The sequence below is a fragment of the Eucyclogobius newberryi genome, unplaced genomic scaffold (assembly GCF_026437365.1).
Source record: "Eucyclogobius newberryi isolate DKJ021-1_F unplaced genomic scaffold, fEucNew1.0.hap1 SCAF_2, whole genome shotgun sequence".
Lineage (NCBI taxonomy): Eukaryota > Metazoa > Chordata > Actinopteri > Gobiiformes > Gobiidae > Eucyclogobius > Eucyclogobius newberryi.
This window is the reverse complement of record NW_027315834.1, coordinates 22,623,477-22,650,224: the sequence shown is the minus strand read 5'-3', so window position 1 is coordinate 22,650,224 and position 26,748 is coordinate 22,623,477. Positions and strand designations below refer to the sequence as shown.

Here is a 26,748-nt window from a genome sequence, read left to right as displayed (position 1 = left end):
TTTGTATAAATCAATGTATTGTTATTAAGAAGGGACTGGTATACCCATAGTTTGCCTAAAAATAAAGCTATGATTCAAGCACCTCACTGTATGATACTCCTCACTAAAGTGAACTCAACATCCACAGACTTGAGATGCTATCTGACATCTGCATTCACTCACATTCCACTGGGCATGCCTGGATCTGCATCCTCCGTACACTGCACTGTCTCTGACTCTCTGCTCTGCTCCTCTTTGTTGCACAAAAATGCATATTTTCATGAAAGATGAGAAAACAGGAACTTAGTGTCTTAGTCAAGAACTAACTTTTCTAATTGAATACCACGTACAGGGTTGTTTAGCATCCGCCTGTAGTTAAAGTAGCAGCTCTTTCATTCTTAGACATTTATATATATATTGCATTCCTGTGTTGAACAACTCTAATCATATTGTCATTGACATTGTTTTGTCTAAAAGAGTTTTTCTAATAGCCTTGGCTAAAGTATTTGATGAACAGTCAGTCTGCATTCACTACATTGTCGTAGTCACATTTAACTTTCCATAATGTCTTGGCGTATATTGAATTAAAAGACTGCCTTGACTCAATTGCAAACATGTTTCATAATAAATATAAATGTATTTATGAAAATATCTATTGGAGATTAAACTGTGGGTTGATGAAGAAATGCACGGACAGGTTCATGTCTTCTAGCGTTATTCACTGTATGTTTTCTGAAATATATTTTTTAGATTTGATACTTTGATTGTGTGTGTTGCTTAATGTGTCTTTAAAGGTACATTTCTTTGTGTTTGTCAGAGTCTCCTCCGGAGAGGACCGGGCGCAGACGCAGTATGCCCGGCAGCTCCTCAGACAAGGCCACGCCCCCCGCCATGGAACCGCCACCCACCGCCACCACGCCGTTCAGAGTCACCGTGAGTACTGTGAGTTGGCCTCAATTGTTCCTCTCTGCACTTTGTCTTCTATATCTGTGACTCTCGGCTGCTGCTGCTGTCCAGATGGATCCATGCCAAAACAAAACTCATTTACTTCAAATGTTGGAGCAAAACCTTTGTTTGGCATCTTCAGTATAGTTTATATTAAGCACTCTCCCCTGCACACATGCTTGTGTGTCCTACAAATGGTAAACGACCAAACAGAATCTTATGCTGGTAAGCCTTTCTCTGTCTTCTGAATACATTTTCTCTGTTCACATTGTTCCACTTGCTCTTTTGTCTTCCAGAGACATTCTGAGCTCATCAGTCGTCTGACATGTTTAATTCAATAGAAAAAACAAGCAGCTAATGAACCTAGAATTATTGAATCATTAAGTCACAACCTTTTTGCAGAACATGTAGTAGTTCATGAAAATATAATGCAATAGTAAGGTTAAGGTACTCTTTATTTGTCCTCTGTATTTGACCCATCCTTCAATGTTGCTGGGGAATCTCCTCAGGAACCATTTCTAGATCTTTGTGCGAGGCTTGGTCAGGTTTACCTTCCTGGAGGATTTGACCTATTGTGCATGTTTTGTGTTGATGGCAGACACACTCCACACAGTCTCAGAGACCTTCTCGAGGGGAGAGTGCTAGCCACTCTGCCACCAGGGACAATACACAGAAGACTGCAAGCAAAGACGGTTTCACATACTGAATCAACAAATACAAAGTGTAGTATTATAAAACCACAAGTAGTATATTACAGTCAGTATATTTCCTCCTGTTTTTGTCCTCTGCAAGAATAACGCTGTTTGACAAAACCCATGGTAGCCTCTTAGAAATGCAGATATAATATAAGTACTAGAGTAATCGATCACTATGCAGGACAGAGAATACAATACTGCATTAAAGTCATGTTAGTGCTTTATTACATTGCATTGTCACATGAACCAAGAGAACATTGTCTATGTTCACCACTGGATGGTATTTTTTGACACATTGCCCTCTTGTGCTTACTTCAAGTTAATGCACTTTACTATTATTGGTCCTGTAAGAGTATCATCTTTTCTTTAAAGTCGCTTTTGTAGTGGTTCTATGGTGGACATTTTCATGTAATTGAAAAGGGATTAGTCTTGTGTTAGACTTGTTACCAAATCATTTAAACTTCTAAAACAACTCCAAACTTTGTTTTGAAGAGTTTGTCCTTCAGCGGCAATTCACTAGATTGCTTGCTCTATTAAATGACACGTTGTTTTCTAGGATTCTAAATAGCGGAAAAAAACAATCTCAGTCGTCACATTTTATTTTCTTCCCCTTATTGCTGGATTGATTCACTGGCATTACATAGTGTTTAAGCGCTCAGCCAGTGCTGTCTCTCAGAGTAAGATAAGATAAAAGATGACTTTATTTTCCGTAAACGAGTAGCAGGGGACTAATTGGATAAAGGTCTTGTTTTCATCTGGTAGAATTAGAGAAGATGTATAAGCAGAGATCACCCTGTTTGTGTAGGCACCGACCCGTAAATGGATCAGACTCATTTGTATGATAAAGAAAAGTGAAAGGAGGGCTGTATACAGATGGCATTATATTATCATTTGTATTATTATTATCATTATTATTAGTATTAGTCTTATTAGTATAGTCATAGTCATAGTGATAATCATAATGATAATCATAAAGATAAAAAATGTAGAATAAAAGTGACTCCAATCAAAAAGTAGTGATTTGTTCCTTTCATTTCATTGGTCTTCAGATGACAGCGCGGCTTGGAGTCGCTCGACCTGCAGAAGCATGTACAATCTGATTTCTTCACCCCCTCCTCTTTCTAATAAGCTGTCAGCTACAGTGACGTTAAATAATTACCGAGCTCAATTAATTTGGCTCACACTCATGACGTTGCACTTGCCTCATGTCGGCCTCAGCTAATGAAATAGCCTTACCATGTAAATATAGCAGAGGCTGCTTAATGAAGGCTACAGAAGACGGCATAACCAATCATATTTATGTTAGGGCCACACTGATTTATGTTAAACATTATTAGAGGAAATCAATTCAAGTGTTTACATTGAATGGCAATTATAGGCATACACAATCCAGACACAATACAAAAGACAACAATGATGATGTGATTTTAGTTCATTTACATGTAGTTTCTTTAGTAGAAGTATAAAGTATATAGATAATGACACCCAATAATAATAATATGCAGTAGTATTATCATGACACTGAAATTTCAAACTGGATTTCAATACTAGAATACACTCATAACGCCCAGTTATTTTAATATAGATGTTTGTATTTCAAAGCCGTGGACCGTCTGCACCGTTGTCAATCATTTGCTGTATTCTCCATCATTTTTCTCCTCTTTTAGTGTGATCTGTTCATTCAGCCAGCGCCTCGGCTGCACTGGCTGTAATTCTGACTGCTCGCACCTCTATTTCTGTCCCCTCTGTTTGTCTAGCTCACTTCCTGCACATCGTTCCTCTAGTCCTCGCCCGAGTGCAGACTAGCTGAAATAGAATTTTAAACATATTGCACTGTTAACATTTAATGGCCCTTCCCCTTCTTCATTGTTTGACTGGAGATTTTCTGCTTGCTCAAAAATTATGATGTCGGAATGTCAGCCACATATTGGAAAAGATGAAAATGTTGAGGTGACTGTTGGTTTTGGCTCCTCTCTTCGTTGTTTACTCATAATATTATGGTATTTGCACTTTTATTGTATGGACCATCGGCCTTATAGCTCCAATATGTCTAAAAATGATTTCTATTCATATTTTGGTTCTTTATTACCCTACATTATATTTGTATGCATTGTTATGGGCGGTGCATTGTAGTTATAGTGTTTAGTCATTTCCGTTATCAAAATCAGCCATAAATATTGGCCCAAAAATACGGTCAGCGCTTATGAACCATCGATTGCTTCGGGTCCCATTATATCGTTATCGGCATCAGAAAAGCTCATAATTGGCCAATCTCTTGTCAAAACTATTATTAACTGATCAACCTACAATGTCGTAGCCTTGTGGGGGAAGATCTGTTTAGACGTTGAAAAACAGCCGTTTAATTTGTTATCTGTGCACAACTGAACGCACATATCTATCTTTGGTTGTATGGTCATGAAAGATATGAATTGGTTTATTTGGTCATTACTGTTCAGAAGAATGTAAAAGGCTCTGAAATCCCCACAGTTTGAAAGTGGAATGTTTGGTAAAATGTGGGTTATGTGAAGATGGGAGTCGGGAGCTGCCTGTGAGTGCGACCTTGTCTGGAGCCCTAAGCATCGCTCTGATGCCAGCAGCAGTGACTCAGCCCTGCTCCTTTAGCTAATGGCCCCTGCTCACAGTTGACTGCTGACATCAATAGTTGGCCATTTGCTGTTCACTTAACTATGATTTGCATGACAACTTGGCCAAAATTATGATGTTTTTTTATGGAAATTGCTAACCAGAGTAGAAGAGTCTTTATTTTTGTGTTGTGTGTTTCGAACTCAATAGGTTGTGTTCACGTTCTTGAAATTGATTGTGTCATGATCTCTGGTGGGTATTTATAATTAATTAATATATATAACAACTGATTAATATATATAACGATGTATTGATATATGACAATTTATTAATACGTATATATATTGCAATGTAATACTATATATAACATCCATCCATCCATTTTCTGCCGCTTTATCCGGGGGGGGTCGCGGGGGCAGCAGTCTAACCAGGGACTCCCAGACTTCCTCCTCCCCAGACACTTCCACCAACTCCTGCGGGGGGATACCGAGGCATTCCCAGGCCAGCCGAGAGACATAATCTCTCCAGCGTGTCCTGGGTCTTCCCCTGGACCTCTTTCTGGTGGGACATGCCTGAAACACCACCCCAGGGAGGCACCCAGGAGGCATCCGGAACAGATGCCCGAATATAACAATTTATTAATTTGTGGGATTTTTTTGCACAATAAATCAAAATACAAAATTAAAACCCAAAAATCTTTGTATTGTATATATATATATATATATATATATATATATATATATATATATATATATATATATATATATATATATATATATATATATATATATATATATATATATATATATATATATATATATATATATATATATATATATATATATATATATATATATATATATATATATATATATATATATATATATATATATACATATATACACAGTGAAATTTTTTGCAATGGAAATTACTTTTAGTGCTTAAAATTAAACATTGACTGTGATCATCTAGTTGATAGGTAAATGAAGGTACTATGATTGTGGTACATAGAGTACTCGCTCTGTTAGCTTAGATTTCCAATTGTCTGGCTTGTGCACATGTATAAACTGTTATGTTTAGTATGACTTACTGCCTCGTTACTACGCCCCGTTGTACAGTGCATCAGGAGAGCCCGGCTGAACGAATATGTATCGGTAGATGTCATATTGAAACATGGGCACTCCCTGAGTTGGCATGAGGACCTGACAGCGCGGCGCATATAGCTCGCAGCGCCTCCCGGTGACAGGTGGATTTCAGATGCAGGGTGCAGAGACTCTTCTGTGATCAGCTGGCAGCCTGTCGAGAATACGTACTCTAATTACCTCTTTTTGCACCGATGCCTTGGGGCCACCCGTTCACACTCAGGGCGATAATTATACAGGTGTGTTAATGGTGGCACTGGGACATCGCAGGTTGGTCTATGCTGTGTTGTGTCACCTGCCAGTGGTCAGATCTTATTTTACTCATGCGCTGCGTATGAGAAGAACTGTATATGTTTATAGGGTTAAGACATTTCTTTTCCACAGCGCAGCCCAGGTACCAGCGCTCTAATGTTTAATAGAACTGAAGAGCTGCACCTGATGCTCTTTTTGCTTACCTAGTTCTGTCCTCCAGCTAAGTACAACTTTTCAAATGCAAAACTTTCGGAAATTAAGTGGACACCTGTTAAATAAATCTTAAAATAAGCTAAAAGCCTCTTTTAAAGCAGAAATCTAAGACAAGAAATATAAAATATGGCATAAAATACTAATAAAAATGGTTGTTTAAAGAAAGGCTGATGTGTAAACACTATCTTAAATACTTGTTTTGCTTGTACTTCCTTTAGTTTATAGATTAAAAAATAAAATTATATTTTTAAAGGTATTAGTATAAAATTGGCTTTTACAATCTTACATATTTAACGGCTATTTAGTGTGTATTTCTAGATAAATGTTTTGGTCTAGACTTAAGATTACAAATCTTGGTTAGTTCTCTAACATTTGCAGTGCACCATAAAACTGGTCTTTCTTTCCAATTTAAAATGCAACCAATCTGACCATAATGTGTTTGTTAATCTTAGATATTGACACATTTGATCAAAGCCAAACCAGTTAACGATTTAGCAGCTTACCTGGTAGAAACACGTAAAATCAATCACAAAAGTGCAGATAAATCACCTTATATCCTTATTTGAAAGTTTACAATAGACTATTTTATACTGCCATTTTTGTAGCATTTTTCAATATAAAGGATCTGCACAGTATTCAAATTGTATATATATATCCTTAAAACAACATTCACGATAGGATCTACATTTCGATAAATTGGCCACTTTTATTGAACCGCCTGCTCTAGTACATACACCATCTCTTCCTGATATTCTGTCTGTCAACTGTCAACAGTCGGACAAAGGCAACAGCCCAAAATGTGTGAAAAGTTAACTTGTTTAGGCTTCATTACACGCCTCCTCACCAACAACTATTCAAACTCGCCTCATAACAAGCTTGCTCTTGTCTTGCCTCGTTCTTTCAACGCTTGTTCCTCCCGAAAAAAAATCCAGCTTGACTCGGATCTAAAATAAGCTACGACTCACCATTGTTTTCCACGGTCTGTCTCACAAACGTCTTGCCATTTCTGCCGCACATTTCTCATCTGTCAGAATATTGTCTCAGTCCTTATGCCAACCAGCAGTTACTATGGAGACAGCGAGGTGCTTGGGGTGTGTGGAGTGTGATTGCAGATGTTAGATGAAGTAAACACAGAGGCTTAGACAAAGACGAGAGTATACAAAACTAATATAGGGGCGTAGGGGCGAAATTAGTCTGAGAAAATGATTACAAAACACAGACGCTTTGAGTGACACGACTTTACACAAACAAGTGCAGTGATTGTCCGTCTAAAACCCGCACTTTCCCGCCTGCCTGGAATCGTGTGTTTGACCTTGTTGGGACCTGCTCCAACGAAACCACCATTTGAAAAATCCATATTCATTTCTTACCACTTTATTCCTCTGACGTCTGCGCTAAGTACATGTGTGGTGTGAATGACCGCATTAAGGGCGTCTGTTCCATTGCCAGCCTGAGCACATGTGACTGACAGCTTTCCTTAACTAACAGGGTGTGGGGTGTACTGACTGCATCTCTCTGTCCATCAGGGCTTCCTCAGTCGGCGTCTGAAGGGCTCCATAAAACGCACCAAGAGTCAGCCCAAACTGGACCGCAACTCCAGCTTCAGACAGATGCTGCCAGGATTCCGCAGCGTGGACAATGACAGGTACATGGTTCTCGGTTATGCTGGATTTGCCCAAATAAACACATGTTTTCACTGAGAATTAGTCCTCCGTGCAACAATGTTTGGTCTGCTTGTCAATTGTTGTAGGACAATGACCTGACCAAATAAAGTTTGAGCCTTTGTTTTAACACAAATGATCCTGCCCCTGTCTAAGAAAAGGTTGGGGGTAATGTGGATCCTTTTTTGTTCTTCCAGCTACATGAAAGACAATTGATGAAAGGATTTTACTTTCATGCCCCAAAAATACATGGTAGTGTGAATCGCTGGGTGAAGTCGCTGATCTTAACTGTCTTAGGTGAGAAGAAACCTAAGACAAGTTTGGTGATGACTTATAATAACTTATAATAGTCTAAAGTATTAATAAAGTATTGCACATTTACCTCAAACCAGGGCTGAGCAATATGACCAAAACATAACAATCAAATCAATCAAATATTTGCCTTATATTTATCATTTTTTTATAGTTTTAAAACAAACAAACTTTAAACTATAATCAGTGCATTTTAACACAAAAGCAGTAACACCCTCCACAGTCTGACCGTGGCTCCACTTGCTTTAACTGAGGATTGACTTTGGACCTCTCTCAGTCAAAAGCTAAACATTTAAACACTGATTTGATTAAAACTGTGCTGTTTGAAAATATCACTGTATAAAAGTGAGTCGGTCACTAGAAAACACATTGCACCTAGACAATGTTTGTGGCTCTCTTTAGTCTAAAACATAGATTTGCTATACATTTGAGTGTTTCTCTGCTACATTCGTACAGTAAATGTTATTCTGTTTGGCTTTGTGAACTTGGATTGGACTCTCTTCCATCCCTCATACTTTTAATGAGGCATTAATGTCACTGTCACATTATGAGGAAGGAACAGTGGCAATTGTTGAGAGCAGAACACAGTGAACTCTTCGCTCAGACAAAATGAGCCTGCGCCTCTTCCCCGCCTCCTCCTCTCTGTCCTGCTATCTTTTCTCATTCCCTTTACCACGGCTTCTCCTCTGTCATTACCACATCTATCTAACCATACTTCGCTCTAACCATTTCAGACTCGTCACTCTCCAATTTGATCCTCATCACCAGCCTGCCACTCCACACGGCGTTACAGCTCAATAAGTGTGACAGTGTTTCGCTGTGACAAAGTGCTTCAGCATAGGAAATTGGATTGTCTTTATTTTGCAGTGCATTAACGAAGCGCACTTGTGCTACACATTGCATACATAGCAAGGTCACCTGTGTTGTTTCCAAAAAGATATACACATGCACGGAACTGCAATGAAATAAACTGGGCCCCATCATGCAAGCAGTGGGTGACGGAACGAAAAACTCGACCATGGATGAAAGAAGGCAACTCAATCGCTTCAAATAGCCTTTAACATTCAGAGCACATCCGACTCACTGACCATTATTATATTTTTGTGGGAATATGTCCTTCCTTCCTCCCACACATTGCAGGTACATATTACACAAAGTGGGCCGTGTCTTGTGGAAATCTCCCCGAGGCACTCATTGACTGTATACGTGACATTGTTAGTCAGTGCAGCCCGGGGCGCTCTCCCGTGGAGGCAGAGCAGCACATGAGCAGCAGCTGGGTGTCCAAAATCAAATATTCAACTGCAGTCATCAAACCCACTGCCTCAGCAATCATGTTGAATAACTATGCATTTGCATACACCATTTTTTTTTCTTTTGTTAAATTTCCCTCATTTACAAATCATTCTAGCTTTTGATTTGAGTTAAGCTACGCCTCTGTCAGCAGGCAAAATAAGCACAACTTAAAAATAATTGCCCTGGTGCAAACTGACTGCCACTCCACCCCTGTGACCTCTCTGACCTTCACACATGATCACATTTACACATTCTTACAGACCAGTCCAACCCCCTGATAACTATGGCCCATAGCTACAATACTGCCTCATAATTTGTGTTGAGACGAACACTTTGAATACTTTGAAATTGTATGAAGTTACACAATACTAAATACCTGGATTAAATTGTATTTTCCGTTGCGAGGTCTAATCAGAATACTGTATTCTGCATACTTGGGAATGCTCTCCCGTTGATTTCCATTCGTTGTTGGTCGCATTGTTTGTTATGCATTTCACATACATTTTCTTTTTTTCCTCACACATGCCACGCAGTTCAAAAATGCATTATTAAAGGTGGTATGGACGATTTTTTTTTCAGCAAATTTTTTATCATATTTCCTCGTGGCGTGGATAAATCATTTGTCCTGCCACGTATCAATCATAAAACGCACCTACCGCTCACCTGCAGCCGCGTGCGGCTCGTCCCCACGTTTCCGCGTGCCTAAGCGCATGGATCTATCATAATATAGTTCCCTCAGTGTACGGGGCAAAATGAAGACGGAGAAAGACAGTTCGAGCTGACGCAGAAGTGGACAGAAATCTACGACAGACGAGCGATGCGATGCGCTATGTTGCGCTAATAAACAAACGCACGTGTGTGTTGTATCGGTCCGCACGGGGGAGTGCGCATGCGCACTTCCGCCTGAGTTCTCAAATCGCCGAAAAATCGTCCATACAGCCTTTAAGTACTGCAGCGTATTCCTCTGACTTAGGAAAGTAACAATTTTGAATACCACTAAATGACAGAATAACTGTACTAGAATATAGTTACTGAAAATGTGTTTTATATGCATTTAATCACTTCCCAACACTGCCCGTAATATTTTGACAATCTTAGTTTTGGTTGACTCGACATGCTAAAAATGTATCATTAAAGGTAGTTTTAATGTAGCTGGTTGTTGTTTTAGTCACGCCTCCTGCAGGAAACTTATGATACCAACTCTGTAGCTTTTTATTTGCTATGGACGTCTTTAGGAGACAATTCACATATAGTTGCTGTTAAGACCACTGACAATGCTACTCCCCCTGTCATTGTACTCCTAAGTATTTGAGAAAATATCTGTATTTGGATTGCAGCAGCTCTTGCCAGTGACTCATGCATTTTTATGGAACGCTGCTTGTGTAACATGGCCAGACTGCGTTACCATTCTCCATACACAACAGTATATAAGCAGATGGATGCTTAGAGATATTTCAGTCAAAGCAGAATTATTCAGCTGCTGTTTGTTGTCGTTTGTTTCCTCTCACACGTGTATCAAATAATCTGGTCAGTCTGCAGCATATTCCTCATTAAATACTACATTGAACTGTAAGTTTACTGGTGTTTCTTGCATTTTCATCAAATGTTTCACTGGATTCAGATCATGAAAAACTAATTTTACTTTAACTCATTCAAGCACATTATCTCATATTGTCAATTACAGCATCCACATTATTCCACTTAATTTAAATAACCGTATAAACTGCCATATTTAATTGCACTGAAATGTCGACCTATTTGAATATATTATGGTTAGTGTACCATTTTAAATAGATTATCCTAAAATCTAGATGATGTTTTGGATCAACATAAATGAAATAAATGCAGAAATGGTGGCACGGTTTAATAAAAATCATTACATTTTGTTCATGCTCTTGACAATTAGACCTAGAAATGGACCAATGTCGGGTCGCTATTTGCACACTGCCAATTTTAAGTTTGGGTTAAAAAATCTGTCTAAAGGAGATACTTTGTTTGCACACTTTCACGTTACTATTACCGAGCAATAACGTTTGACTTGTTTTATTTAGCTGTGAGGTTTTTTTACTACTTGACATTAAACTTACTTCTATTTAACGTATTTCTTTTATCCTCTGTGCTATCCTTTGTGCTTCATGCCATGCCCTTATAAGGCGGTGAAGTGCTTGCTTTGTACATATTTGCCCACAGCGGGAACCAGGAAGTCTCAATACAAGACCTCCTGTCACGTTTCCATAAAAGAGCACCATTGGGGACTCTGTAGTAATTGTTGTAGGTGGGAGGGATGGAAACTGTATGTGTGCGGAAAATGGATAGCGAGCTGCAGAGAGAGACATCCACCCATAAATCCAATAAAGTGATGACATTTAGAGTTATTACATTCTCTAAACATTCCCCAGGTGGTCACATGGTATTATCCAGCTATCTTCTTCCCCTTCTTCTTGTCTACTTTTACATCTTTACCCGCACTTACTGGCATTTGCGCTGCTATCTTCTACCATTTTGTTTGTTTACTGGTGATTTTTTTTTTTAATGGCACATATTCAAAGTTGACTTTTTTAAAAGTGTCGCAGAAAAGACTGAAAAAAGTCTATGAACTGACAAACTAATGAAAGATTCACATGTATTTCAGAACAAGATTGTACAGATATAAACAACAGGGTTTGCAGTTTTTTATCTGAAATAAAACAGGATATTTTGCTGTTTGTTTGTGGGGAAATTATGGTAATTATGGTGCACAGCTAGATTATTAAGTTAATAATAATCGTGATTATTCAGGTTCCAATATTATCTTATATATGTATATTATTATGCCAAAAGAATCGTCCATTCAACCTTTAAAGGCAGTATGGACAATTTTTCGGCGATTTGAGAACGCGGGCGGAAGTGCGCATGCGCACTCCCCCGTGCGGACTGATACAACACACACGTGCGTTTGTTTATTAGCGCAACGGAGCGCATCGCATCGCTCGTCTCCCGTAGATTTCTGTCCACTTCAGCGTCAGCTCGAACTGTCTTTCTCCGTCTTCATTTTGCCCCGTACACTGAGGGAACTATATTATGATAGATCCATGCGCCTATGCACGCGGAAACGTGGGGAAGAGCCTGACGCGGCTGCAGGTGAGCGATAGGTGGGTTTTATGATTGATGCGTGGCAAGACAAATGATTTATCCATGCCACGAGGAAATATGATAAAAAAAAATTGCTGAAAAAAATCGTCCATACCACCTTTAAGTACCTTTTTATCTGGCTGTCACATAAATTGCATTTTGTCTTTCTGGAAAATTTATGTGTGTGAGACAATGGGAATTTAAAAAAAAATGTTTATCTAGTTTGCATGTTTTCCTCATGTCTGCATATGTTTACTCCAGTTTCCCCTTCTACAAAAGCATGTACAAAAGTGTGCTGGTGTATGAATGAGAGTGTGTTGTCAAGACAAGACTGAAATAATCGTTTTTGGTCCACAGAAACAAAGAGAAAGTGTTAGCGGTCACCTCCAGAGTCTTGCTCTAAAACCTATAAATCAAGTTAGAAATCTGGGGTAATAATGGACTCAGACTTGAACTTTAACAGCCACATCAAATCAATAACATCAGCAGCGTTTTACCATCTAAAAAACATTGCCAAAATCAAAAATATAGTGTCAAAACCAGATTTAGAGAGACTTATCCATGCGTTTGTCTCCAGTAGATTAGACTACTATAACGGCCTGCTCACTGGCCTCTCCAAACGAGCTGTAAAACAGCTGCAGTACATCCAGAACGCTGCTGCTCGGGTCCTGACTAGAACCAGGAAGTATGATCACATTAGTCCTGTTCTCAGGTCTCTGCACTGGCTCCTGTGGCTCAGAGAATAGACTTTAAAGCAGCTCTGCTTGTGTACAAGTCTCTCCATGGCCTAGCACCAAAGTACATCTTGGACATGTTAGTGCCATATGAACCATCTCAGACTCTGAGGACCTCAGGGACCGGCCTCCTGCTGGTGCCAGAGTCAGGACTAAACATGGAGAATCTGGAACATTCTTCCTGAAGATGTGAGACAGGCTTCTACTCTGACAATGTTCAAATCTAAGCTAAAAACTGTTTTGTTTAGCTGCGCATATGACTGAAAGGATTTTTATTTGCACTCTTCTCTTTTATGTGATTTCATTAGTTTAGAAAATCAGTTGGACTGATTTAAAAAGGAGTTGGACTCCGAAAACACGTTTCTGTCCCTTTGTGGCTAGGTGGTTTTTTTATTATTATTTTTGTATTTAGTTAATTTTATCGTATTTCTGTTTCTGTAATTTCTTTGTGATTTTAATGCATTTTTCCTGCTGTGTGAAGCACTTTGAATTGCCTTGTGTATGAAATGTGCTCTACAAATAAACTTGCCTTGCCTTGCCTTGTTGTGAGAGTGAATGCAGGACAGCGGATGGACATTAGCTCATGGCTACACTCCGACGTGTTTACAGCACAACTTCCATGTATGTTCTTTAACACGCACTGTCCCGACCAAAAATTGTCTTTATTCTTGCCATGTTTCTTCTTATTCTTAATAGGCCCGAGCGCCACAAGCTGGCGAGAGGCCTATTAGTTCCGTAAGTACGGCTGCGAAAGAATTAAGTCTAAAGTCTAAGAGAAACACGGTCGCGCGGGTGGCGAGAGCCATCATCGCCGCTACCGCGGCTTTAATTGTAATTGATATTGCAACATCCTTATCTGCAGGCTTAGCTGAAACTTTTGTAATTATATAAGGATATTTAAAAATCAAATAAACCAATCAGGCTTTTAATATAACGGTCAAACATATTATTAAAATATTAGGAAAAAACAATGAAAGTTAACCATTTCTTAGAAGCTCAGTTACTACTTCGGCTCTTGAAGATTCCTATTCTCACTTTTACAATTGTGAGTGCAATCAATGCCTTGTCTGTGGTCTCTCTCAGATTATTGCATAATAGTCTTTTAGTGAGATCGCAGAGATGTAATTAGTGACAACGGAAGAGAGTCCATCTTTTTCTTCTCCTGGCGCTGGTATCCTTCCTCTCCTGTCCTCTCATTTGCAATGCATCAGGAACATAATGCATGTGGTATAGACCAAACGAAGCACTTCTGGTAATAATATGTTGTAAAAAGCTGTGCAACACTAGACCATATCCCTTACCAATTCAATTATGCTATCACAAGGTCATCACAAGGTTTATTTCACAGTGATTATTATAAAGTCGCACATTCAGTTGTTGGTTTCAATTTCTCCTTTATTGTTTACTTGTGTAATTGTAAGTTTTATGTGCTATTTTCATTTTACTTTAAGGACTAAGCTGGCTTTTTACCCCTGAAGTTCTGTCTTGATGCGACGTCTATTGCCTATTGTCTGGAAATATTGCACCGCTTAGTAGTTCTTTGTACCCTTCTTTTAAAAAAGGTTTGAGGCTATCTTTAAATGAGCTTCAGATATTCTATATGAGTAACAATACACTGGTAACAGCTAAAGAATCAATATTATATGCAAATGTGCAATCTGACTCCACATACTTGTTCAAATATGACCAGTGTGTCTCATTCTATTTCTTGCCACATACAGTTGTTCTGTCCCGTAATACGCAGGTGCATTACTATTAAAGGGATGTCTTGAAATCAAAGATGCTGAGGAGCTTGTGATGGCTCTGTCGTGGTTTAACCTCGCTGGAGTTTGGTCTTTTCTCGTTCAATTCCTCCTGAGGTAATGAGCTGTTATGGATGGGGCCTCAGGCATGTCAGGAATACCAAGAGGCACATTAAAGCAGTGTCCTGCACATCCCTTTAAAGGACTGCTCGGTAAGCACGCAAACATTCATTCATCCTTGTCCTTTTTTTCCTTCTCAGCCTAATTCATTATGAACTGTGATTACATGGGGAACATAGTTATGTATTATAGTACAGGTAGTTTATTGTGGCATATTCAAAATATGTTCAACATATTTATTCAAACCAAATACTAAATAGTCAGAAACTTCTCACAATCAGTCTAATTATCAACGTTTTTGTGGTATAGTGAGACAAGTGTTCAACCTGCGACAATCTCATCATATAGACATACACCTGACCGGCTGCTGTCATCTTCTGGTAGTCATTTCTATAGAGTCCTTTGGTAAACTGGGAGGATGAGAGGACGTTACAGCACTGCGTCTTCAGTCTGACCTAGTTTGAAACAAACATTTCAGTGAGAGTGCCAGGCTGACTGTCTGAATGTCTGACTGTCTGACTGTCTGACTGTCTGACTGTCTGACTGTCTGACTGTCTGACTGTCTGACTGTCTGACTGTCTGAATGTCTGACTGTCTGAATGTCTGACTGTCTGAATGTCTGACTGTCTGACTGTCTGACTGTCTGACTGTCTGACTGTCTGACTGTCTGACTGTCTGAATGTCTGACTGTCTGAATGTCTGACTGTCTGACTGTCTGAATGTCTGACTGTCTGACTGTCTGACTGTCTGACTGTCTGAATGTCTGACTGTCTGACTGTCTGAATGTCTGACTGTCTGACTGTCTGACTCTCTGACTGTCTGAATGTCTGACTGTCTGACTGTCTGAATGTCTGAATGTCTGACTGTCTGACTGTCTGACTGTCTGAATGTCTGACTGTCTGAATGTCTGACTGTCTGAATGTCTGAGTGTCTGACTGTCTGACTGTCTGAATGTCTGAATGTCTGACTGTCTGAATGTCTGACTGTCTGAATGTCTGAGTGTCTGACTGTCTGACTGTCTGAATGTCTGAGTGTCTGACTGTCTGACTGTCTGAATGTCTGACTGTCTGACTGTCTGACACACTTTCCACTGTCCACTGTCCTGGCAACGGAACCCACATTTACAAAGTACTGTTTGTAATGCAACTTGATTGTAGAGTCTTACATCTCTTCTACTAAACCATTATTCTTTACCACTCTTATGTTCAGGACACTATACATCTATGCAACGTTTCCCCATTTGTGTTATTGCACTAGTGGTGGAAACCTGGTGACTAAAGGTCTGGAACATCGCACACAAATGCAATTCTAGTTTTAATAGTTGGATTCTGTTGGAAGTGTCTATTTTAAATGCATCCAGGAGCATCAACATTTGAGACAAGAATTAATAATGAACTGATTAATTAATCCTGTAATCACATGCATGGCAGAACATAGTTGTAAAGGTCTCAACTGCAGAGTTAGCAGCTTTTATACGTTTCATACACACATACACACAACACGGAATGTAGTTGTTTCTCTGTAGTTGACTTTGTTTGTGATATACCTGGCAGCCCCAGCAGCAGGAGGATATTGCAAAGAGAGCAAAACGGCCATGTAGTTTGTTATTTTTAAATTACTTGGGGGTGAAAATGCTGGTGGTCACTCAGATCCATCATTGAAACATGGTGTGCACCTCCTCCACCCACACCCCATTGACAGATCAGTTTGCCTCCACCGTCCCTGATGGGCCGTGTATCATCTGTCAGTGCGTGAGGTGATGTCATATCTGGTGACATCACTGCGGACACGCACTGGGAGCAGATTAGTGGATGGTGGTCCTGCAGGTTTCTGAAAGCTGTTCCACCTTATCTGCTCTCCATCCTGCGCTGGCCCTTTACCCCGCGTGTCTGCTCATACTCCGGCAGGGGACGCACTGGAAATAGCCTCGGTTTCACCCCGGCCAGACGACCAATTCCAAGTCAAACTGAGCGTGTCAAAACCCTCCCACCCAAAATTCCAGTTTCACCACTCTCTCTCTCCCTCTCTACAGTCACTTTGCCAAACTGCAGCCTGTTTCTTCTCGCACAGCTTGAGCGTCCGTGGCCTAACCATAGTCGACCAGTAGGCAGCGGTTGACAATAAGAGCAGATATCAGCTCCACAGTTGACAGGACAAAGAGCGCACACACTCCCGCTGGATAACACAGGGGGGCAGGGCCAAGCTAGGCTGCACCGCACACAAGCTCCCACGTGATTCCCCCACCCCCCAATGAACAGCATATGCAGACTCCTCCCCGCGCCATAGGACACACAGATGGGAGGTGCAGTCTACTCAGTGATAGCAACAGAAGCTGATATTAGGCAGAGGAAGAGAAGAAACCTTAAATGAAAGGGAGATTCAAGTTAATTCATTGTTTGACTATTCGTTTTTTTGAGTACTGGAGATGGTGTCCCATTTCTGAGGCGCGACAGGAAGTAGGACATGCTGTGTGTGGACTGAGAGGAAAAGGATAGTGGGAGCTGCTTTTCTCCACCCCTCTTCTTAAAGCAGCAGCAGTGAGAGGAAGGAGTCAGGACGCAGGCACTGACTGAGCTGTCTGCATCTGCAACAGGACCAGATGAATCCCTGAGACCAGCCAGTGTTCCTCACATCCCTGTCCACTCTGCGTAGTGTGCCTCATCCGCTGTCTCATTCCGCTTGCTTCGGGTCGCTTAGAGGAATTCTGACAATGCCTGGTGAGTCTTTCTTGCTTTTCACATCTCAGTCGATCCTTTTGTGTGCCGATTTGCTTGAGTTCCTTGGTTGGTCTAGCCCTCTTCAGCAACGATTTGAAATGTGATCACCAAATGGTTCATTGCTCCATGGCAGCCGGGTACCGTCCAGTGTCGTCGTTAATAGCCGAGTTTTCACAGAAGACCGCTCGCCTACTAACCGCTCGACTCATGACATTTAATTTAACCTTCAAGGAGATTTTTTCGCCTGCACAAAATGTCATGCTGAAAGTGTCCGTCCATTTCCAGCGGTGTCCTAGATGTTGTAGCGTCGCACAAAGCTGGCCGTGTGACTTATGGCAGCGTGCTAACACAAATCAGATGACCAGGCCAGTCTGTGAGGTCAGCTACTCATTTGGTCTGGCATGTTCAGTGCAAGAAGGAATCAGAGGTTAGAAATGCTTGCTGCTCTGAATGATAGTTGGGAAGCAGGTTGACATATGCTATTTATATAAATCTGTTGTTTATGAGTGATTGCATTTCTGGACAAGTATTAATGTGATAATGATGATTTGTGACATTGATCCAAGAACATAAATGTTGTGTGACGTCCCTATAGTTCCAAAAAAAAAGGCCTAAAGTGGTATCGTGTCACTTGATGCTCTTAACATGTTGACACAGACATACTGACATTCAGAAATTCTCAAATGTTTGTCCTCAGTGCATCAGATGTGTCGTTTTAAACTGACTAAAGTGAGTAAAAATAGAAGAGAAAATTATGTGATAAGTGGCTGCATGTTTAGTTATGCTAGTATCATGAACAATTCCACAAATGTTACTATATTCTAAATAAAAACAGCTTCCCCCAACAAAAGTGAAATGTCACGTTGGGAACTTTTCTCCAATTTTTGTCTATTGGTATCACCTGAAACAATCCATATTAGGCCTGGTATTCAGCTACATGTCTCAATTGAACCCCTCAAAACAAAACCCATACTATAAGAGTATTTATCATCATGTATTTGTATTCAGCCCAGGCAGTGTGATGCGACCCCCCACCTCCTCCCCCCACCTGCAGCCTGAGGCGTGGACCACTATATCCTCTTACATGCATGAGCGATGGCCTTGTATACATATATGTGTACATATACTGTGTGCAAACAGCCTTGTTTAATTTGTGCCCCATGGAGTGTGTCCAAGCAAAGCTTTTAGTGTCACGCTGTCCTAATTGGAAGAATTGGAGCAGTTTTATTGGCATTGGTGTGTTATCACTGTTCCTTCTCACTTAGCTCTGTTCACTGGTTACATTTAATTAAACATAATATAACGTCTCAGATTTGAATATTTTGTGATAAACAAGACAATGTGTAGGTGTAGTTTTTTAGTAAACCACTTCATGATGATAGTTCTCGCCACCCGCGCGACCGTATTTTGATCACGATTGCCCCGACACTGAATTCTCTTACTTTATTCTTTAGACTTTATTCTTTAAACTCCCTCCTTCCTGTACCTCCGTCATCTAGCAACAGAGACCCGCCACTAATGCTCTCTTTGGCGGTCACTATAACACACATGGTCCAGGACTGTATTTGCTCAATAGAAAATAGAAGTGGACAACATTGATAACAACAGGTTAGTGCCACTATCCTTTGTTAATCAGACTAGAAAAGACAATTGATCTTCAAAAATGTACCTTTATTCTGTGAAAGCAAATTCTTCCTGAATTGTGTGGATCCATTTTAGCCGATTAAATCTGTTACGTGACGTTCTTTCTCCCTTTCCACATTCTTAATTTCATGCCGGCTCCCACTTATGTAACAAAGTGCTTTATAATCTTTGATATTTTGCTCTGCACCAAAAGAGACGGAACAGTGTTTCTGCTACAGCTTTGTGTGGCCGCTCTGTGCAATTACTGTGTCATAGATTGTCATTGTGTGGCTGCCATTGATTTAGTCGGTGTTGATGAAGTGGAGCAGGGCATTTGATCCAAAGCATGTCCAGGAAGGCAGCAGCAGAGGGCCAGGACGGTGCACCCACAGAGCCCACCGAGGGGCAGGAGGAGAGGTGCACATACTCTTGATTTATGAATGAAACGATTACGCCAACAGTCAACATTTAAATTAAAAAAAGACACAGTTGGGTTTGTGGTTAAAAATGTAAAACAATCAAGTCATTTACATGCATGTATCAATCTGAATATGATTCCAATGGCTCTTAACAGCATTAAACCTAAATACTGATTGTTTTGTTAAAATAAGTGTTGCGTTCCACAAAAATGCATTTTAATTTTGATTTCCACAGAAGATAACAACATCTCTTGAATCTACCATATCTCTGCAGAAAGCATTCTGTACACTCCTGAACTACTAACTAGTGAACTAATATAGTGTTTCTCAGATTGTTCACACCAAGTACCACCTAAGGACTATTTTTTCCTACTAAGAACCACTAAGTTTAAACAAGGTCTAGAATAGGATGGAACTATTGCTTTAACTCAAACAGTGAGAGAAATGTGGATTAAACTGACTCTAAATTCAGCAAATAATTGACCTGTGGAGGAATCTGTGTAACACCTGCTGGAGCTCAGCAGTAGTAGCACCAGTAGTACATGTACCACAGTTTGAGAAACACTGAACTAAACATAACATCCTTGTTGTCTTCATCAAGCTGTATTACAATAGTCCAAGTACAGTAGGTTGTACTGCGCTGAACTAATTAGTACAAAATAAGTGGCTTGATTGCTACAATTATAGACCTTAAGTGTATTGTTTACATGTAATGTCTATAACAGACATGTATATGCATATTTTAAGTGTACAGTGGTATGAAAGGGTTTAGCTTGGATGAGAAAAACATTGTAATTATAATTAACTTATAAACTCTGTCTGATATTTGTCGAGCACCTGCTCATAGCTTTAAAAGGTACTTGTGGAAGCTTGTCTGGAATGTACTGTAAGTTGTAATTATTTTACTCCAGTCCTTTGTGGCCATTTAGGTTTGGGCAAGAGGCGCCTCTCAACAGGTGATTAGAGTTCTCTGAAGAATCTCACAGAAACTGCTTCTCTATGTTTTTCCACACAGTCATAGAGAATATAATTATGGGTGGGCGATATCGTCAGTAATTAATGTATCAGTATTTTTTTGAGTATACCGATAATGAGAGTCAAACGATATCGTATCAATCCAGTATGTTTGTAAAATATATCACCTTTATACCATAATTTGAAAGCTTACAACATACTTTTTAATATATAATATATCTAAATACTGCCCATGTCGACCTCTGATCCTTCTTTATGCTCTCCACGGTCTTCTCTTCAAGTGGACAGCTTTGTCACTTGCCTAATTTGCTCATATTTGGCTCGAGCCATTCCATGGAATGGAATGCGATGAGTCTTTTTTCTTGTCCGGTTTCTTCTTCAATCTTATTCTTTCATGGTCATTTTGCCACAACTCGGGCATTTTTGACCCCCTGAACATTGATGAATGTCACACATGGGGACATAGGTCACACATGGGGACATAGGTCACACATGGGGACATAGGTCACACATGGGGACATAGGTCACACATGGGGACATAGGTCACACATGGGGACATAGGTCACACATGGGGACATAGACGCGATCGGCTCGGCCCGAACGCAAATAAAATGGAGGTTGGGAGAATGCCCGTCGCAAGAGTGCCGACTAGTTCAAAAAAGAAAAAACATGAAACGCTTAATCTTTGGCCTAGGCACATGAGACTTGGGACAGTGATAGAGCTACCTTTGACCTCTGACCTTTTGAGGAGTAAAACACACCTGGCAGCATCGCTCTATGATAAACAGGAAGTCAGCCATGTCGAATCAAAGTGGCACCGTCACATTTGACGCTTTTTTTCTCAAAATTCTACTTGTCCTAGGTTTTTCGTCCGATTTGCTCAAAACAACACTTTTTGCATCTAAAGACATTAACATTTTATAAATATTCAAATTCAAATTTAGACTTTATTCTTTAGACTCTATTCTTTAAACTTCATTCTTTAGACTTTATTTGTTAGACTTTATTCTTTAGACTTCATTCTTTAGACTTCATTCTTTAAACTTCATTCTTTAGACTTTATTTGTTAGACTTTATTCTTTAGACTTCATTCTTTAGACTTCATTCTTTAAACTTCATTCTTTAGACTTTATTTGTTAGACTTTATTCTTTAGACTTCATTCTTTAGACTTCATTCTTTAGACTTCATTCTTTAAACTTCATTCTTTAGGCTTCATTCTTTAGACTTCATTCTTTAAACTTCATTCTTTAGACTTTATTCTTTAGACTTCATTCTTTAGACTTCATTCTTTAGACTTCATTCTTTAAACTTCATTCTTTAGGCTTCATTCTTTAGACTTCATTCTTTAAACTTCATTCTTTAGACTTTATTCTTTAGACTTCATTCTTTAGACTTCATTCTTTAAACTTCATTCTTTAGACTTCATTCTTTAGACTTCATTCTTTAAACTTCATTCTTTAGACTTCATTCTTTAGACTTCATTCTTTAGACTTCATTCTTTAAACTTCATTCTTTAGGCTTCATTCTTTAGACTTCATTCTTTAGACTTTGCGACACTCGGCTGTCGACTGCCATAAAACAATAACAACAGCAACAACAACAACAGTCTAAGGAATAAAGTCTGGCGGTAATGCAACACTCGGATGCCAACCGCCATAAAACAACAACAACAGCTTTATTTGTTAGACTCTATTCTTTAGACTTCATTCTTTAAACTTCATTCTTTCTGCCACATCTCGGGTATTTTTGACCCCCTGAACATCATTAAAAAGTCGCGGGTCACCGAGGCTCTCTCTCTTTCTCCCTGCTCAGATCAGCCTTCAGTACGATCTTGCAATTTGTCAGTGCAAACAACTATTTGAATCGCAGACTACGCAATCATCAACGGTGAATTACTGAGCGTCGTTTGGTATGCCGCAAAGCGCAGCAGAAAACATGGACGTGCGGTAAGGCGGTCGGCTTTAATTTCATCCTGTTATTACTTTAATTTAACTATTGTAATTTTCCTTTTGAAGAATCCCCTTCATTCATGACTTGCCCATAATTGCCAAAGACATTTAGTATCTGATAAATAATTTATTTTGTATCTTTTTTATTGGGACTTGCATATTACTTCTGAAGTTTTGCTTTGTAGCTATGAACAAGTTCTCGTTTTCTCTTAAAACCCTTGGAACAACCTTTGTGTGGTTCAGTCTCACCTCTGTCACATTTGTTACTAAAATCCATCGCATAATACAAGTGGAAACACATTCGCTGTAGTTTCTATTTTTAGGGTTTTAACATGCAAAAAATACTGTGCTCTGGACAAAAAAACGTCCTGTCTTTCCTTCACTCACCTTGTCCTTATGCTTGTTTGTGCTGTTTTACTTTTCACTACAGACTAATCATTTTGTGTGGGAAAACGGCAAAGAAATGCAGCTGCACACTTTCAAACATGTGCAACGTAAAGGTCAGGCTGCCACATGACTCGGCCAAAACAAAAGCCCATTGTTTCAAATCTTTTTTCTATACATAAAACAGATTCTAAGATTACGTTCTGCATTCCTGTTTTTGTACACTTCATAAAAATAGCCACATATATCTAATCAGAATCAGAAAAAAACCTTATTGTCATTGTCAGTGAACAGAAATCACAAAGTAGGAATGTACTTCTGTGATATTGAGCGACAAAAAACAACAGGTACTAATATAAAATAAAAAATAATAATAATGAATATAAAAAAAATTGATCAAATAAAAGACGTGCAGTAACTAAGGTATTATAAATGTGATAAACAGCATGGGCAGATCAAAACAAACCAAATAGATTACTGCTGATTGCTTTGGTCTGGCCCACATTGATGTTTGATCTTCATCACAAAAAAGCTCATCTGGGGTGAGATCGTATCACGAGTGCCGGCTGCAGAATGAGGAAATCCCCATGAGTGTTTAGTCTGTCGAGTTTTTGCCTGGGTTTTGTAGTTAACCTTTAACCAGGCACACCTCGGAACAAGGTGTGGAGTGTCGTACAAGTGATAAGAGCAGACAATCTTAATCCACAGCACTGAGAGGAAAAACTCCTCTCGACTCGCAAAATGATTCTCAGATTGTTTTTGGAGCTTGAGAACGGTAGCTCTGCAAAAAATATTGCTGTTGAGATAACATTTTTGCAGCCGTGTTTTGTGTAACTGTTTGCACGCTGTCGTTTTTGAGACGAGAAAATGTATGTACACGGCAATCAATGAAATCGGCTCTGTGGGGGTCTTAGACTATAGGGGGCTAAATGGGCTGTGGACGACTTTTTATGGATTCCGACCACGACGGAGATGCAGGAAAGTGTTGATTATTGTTGTATAATTAAAATATAAAGATGAGAACAAACTTAAGAAAGGACGATCCGATTTGCTGCGTTCATTGCGTTGATCGGCTAAATGTATGAAGCAATTCACAAAACATGTAATGAGATGCTTTAGTCTTGGGTAATTCTTAAGTGTAGCCTTTTTATTGTGGTAAATGTGTTCACTCACTGACAGCATGTCTCTGCGATGACATCAGTCTTCCCTGGTGTAAAAACATCTGGTAGTGTGTGTGTGTGTGTGTGTGTGTGTGTCTCCTCCCTGAACCGTAACTGGCCGCTACTTTTTCGAATACACACTTTTGTCCAGTCTTTTCTCCCCTCCTTCCTTTTCCTGCACAGCCCTGTATTTCCCACAGCGTGCAACATAGGGGTGGACCATATCTCGGCATTGCTACTGGGAGGAGGCACCAAACTGGCTTCCTTGCTGCCAGCTTGGGATCTACATTAGTCTCATTACATGAGAAAGCTGAAAAGACAGAAGATGACTAGGGAATAGAAGGGAAAACACTAAGGATGGACTTGTTTTTCATTTTTTTTATCAACTTTTCGCACATGCTATAGGTGCATTTGCTTACTTTAAATGTAAAAGATTAGAATTTCCAGCTTTTGTGATTGCGAGGGCTGTCTTTTTTTGTTGCCTTGGAGAGGTTTGTGTAGTAGCAACAGCAAGCAGACATCCTTTGGGAGCGGTGTGGTGTAACTCGGAGGGCAGAGGCTCCAGCCGTGTTCCCAGCCAGTCCAAAATAGTCCGGAAAAACACACACACACTAACGACGCAGACGTTTGTCAGGAATGCCATCCCAAGTGAAGTGGTTTGTTCTGGGGCTGTCGACTTGGAAAGCTTCTCGTGGACCATGTTTCACATCTTCAGTAAATCGTAAGTGACGTTTTAGTTTTGCGTTCTTCTTGCTTTCCTTTTGGGATATTAAAGCTCACAGCTGCACGCAAGGTTGGCTTTTCACGTTCATTCAAAGACTTCCTTGCCATACAAAGCTCTTCCTGTGTGAATCATGGAAGCAAAGAAAAGGCTGGTATAGTTGATTAGAAAAGAGAAAAGGTGGTGTACAGTGGAAGAACTGAGGAGAAACATCCTGTGTAAAGGGGAGGGCATGTTTAGACTTGAGCATGAAAAGTATTCTGCGCCAGAGGCAAATCTCAGACTTCACAGCACAAATAAGACCTTTTTATTGACACCAAGCATTTATAGCTTTTACTTGAAATAATATAGCTTCCTGACTTGATGTTTGAACCCAGAATGTTTATGTACATGATCAGAATAGAACCTGCTAATACTAAAATGACCTTAATGCAGTAGATTCTAAAAAAAGTGTGTCTTTGAGTCTTTAAACTGTACATTTAGTTTACATTTAATTTCATCTGTAATCTACCTCTGTAAAGGCTTGATGTGTTCCCTGTCACTGAACCTGTATTTCAGTGATTCAGTATGCACGCACATGCATCTGATCTGGTCCAACTTTATAATCTTACTGACAAACCCTGGCTATTTAGTGTTATTGTCAGTCCCTGCTTGTAATTCCTGCTGTTCTTTTCTAATGTTACAGTAAATATATCATTCTTACTGTGTTGTGTGGGAGGAAACTCATTGGCCTTTTTCTTATTTTGAACTTGAGTGTTTGCCTGTTGCTTTGTCCAGAGCCACAGGGGGGTTTGAATATTCAGGTCAAGAAGTTGGGGGGAAAAAAAGAGACGCTTCCTCTTTTTGGCTTTTTTGTCTACTCCCCAGACATCACATGTTGCCTGATGCTTGGGTTAAGACGCTTTCTCACTTTTCATCAAAAAAAAAGGCTGAAGAAGTCCAATGAAGTTTGTTTTGTTTTTATTTTGTTGCTGTTTTTTTTCACAATAGGCGCAGCTCTTGTGCTCAGGGCCTTGACCTTGGCAGTCTTCATTTTTACACTGTCCGGCTCCTTCTCCTGGCATTGAACATTTTTCACCAGCAAATAGAGGGAAATGTATGTTTTTTCTGTCAGCGTAAATTTACAAGTATTTTCAAGGAACTGAATTGAACTAGATTCGATTTCCAAACACTAATAACAGTGACAGTAAAAGATTTTGTTGCACCTAATTGAAATCGTGTGTAAATGCGTACATTTGCTTGTATAATGGTGAATGGCGGAGTGTGAAAGCCGCCTGACACCGCTCTGGCCTTCAAGGTTTCGACAGTAAGATGTGCATGTCCAGGAGATGACTTTAGTCTGCTAATTGAACAGACATGGCTCGATGAGGAGGGCGCTTCAGTCATCTGACCTGAGCGATGAATTTATTACGTCTGCTGCCGTCTCCAGCTCCAGCCTCTGCCCCGGCCCGGGTGAGGTTTTCTACTGCAAACAAACAAGCCTAGAAATTCTATCTATAATCCCTATAATCCTCTGAGGTTATTTGTAGTATGTTGTTTACCATTATGTTGTGCATTATTTTGGGCTTTATGAACTAATGGGGTACAAATTGAATGTTTCAAACACAATTTTGATGCAAAGGAATATCATGCTTGAAACTCAATGCCAATTTTGATACCATAATAATAATAATACAAAAATATACTTTAAGTTTTAGCGTGATGCGGTCTCACCTGCACAAAGCTACCTTCACCGTCCTGCTCTGTTATGATGGGCTCAGCAGCTTCCAATCACCGCTCAGCCGTCTTGTTTTAAACTCCTCCTTTTGCCCTCCTCCACCCCAGCACCACCTTTACAGGGTTTATTTTTCTGTCAGGTTTTTTTTTTCACCTCCATCAGTGTCTAGGCTACGGGGGAAAGTTTTCTTATCGCTCATCGTTCCTGCCGGGGTCTGAGCACCAAACCTATAATAGCACATACTGTCGGCCATCATTTTTAATTCATCATCTTCTATTGCATATTCATTTGAGTCTCTTT

The 26,748-nt window shown here is 39.8% G+C and overlaps 1 protein-coding gene across 10 annotated transcripts in view; it reads left to right on the top strand.

Annotated features, from left to right (window-relative positions):
• Positions 1–26,748, top strand: part of dab2ipb (DAB2 interacting protein b) — a 105,182-nt gene that overhangs the window by 38,343 nt on the left and 40,091 nt on the right. For 5 of the 10 annotated variants that reach the window (XM_072454539.1, XM_072454542.1, XM_072454545.1 and 2 more), the window contains 2 exons: positions 797–921; positions 7,336–7,454. In XM_072454539.1, coding sequence (XP_072310640.1) covers positions 797–921; positions 7,336–7,454 — 244 coding nt within the window. Of the gene's footprint in view, positions 1–796; positions 922–7,335; positions 7,455–17,077; positions 17,500–24,459; positions 24,732–26,748 lie in introns of those variants that run through there. The other 5 variants (XM_072454541.1, XM_072454546.1, XM_072454544.1 and 2 more) reach the window with 3 other exon arrangements.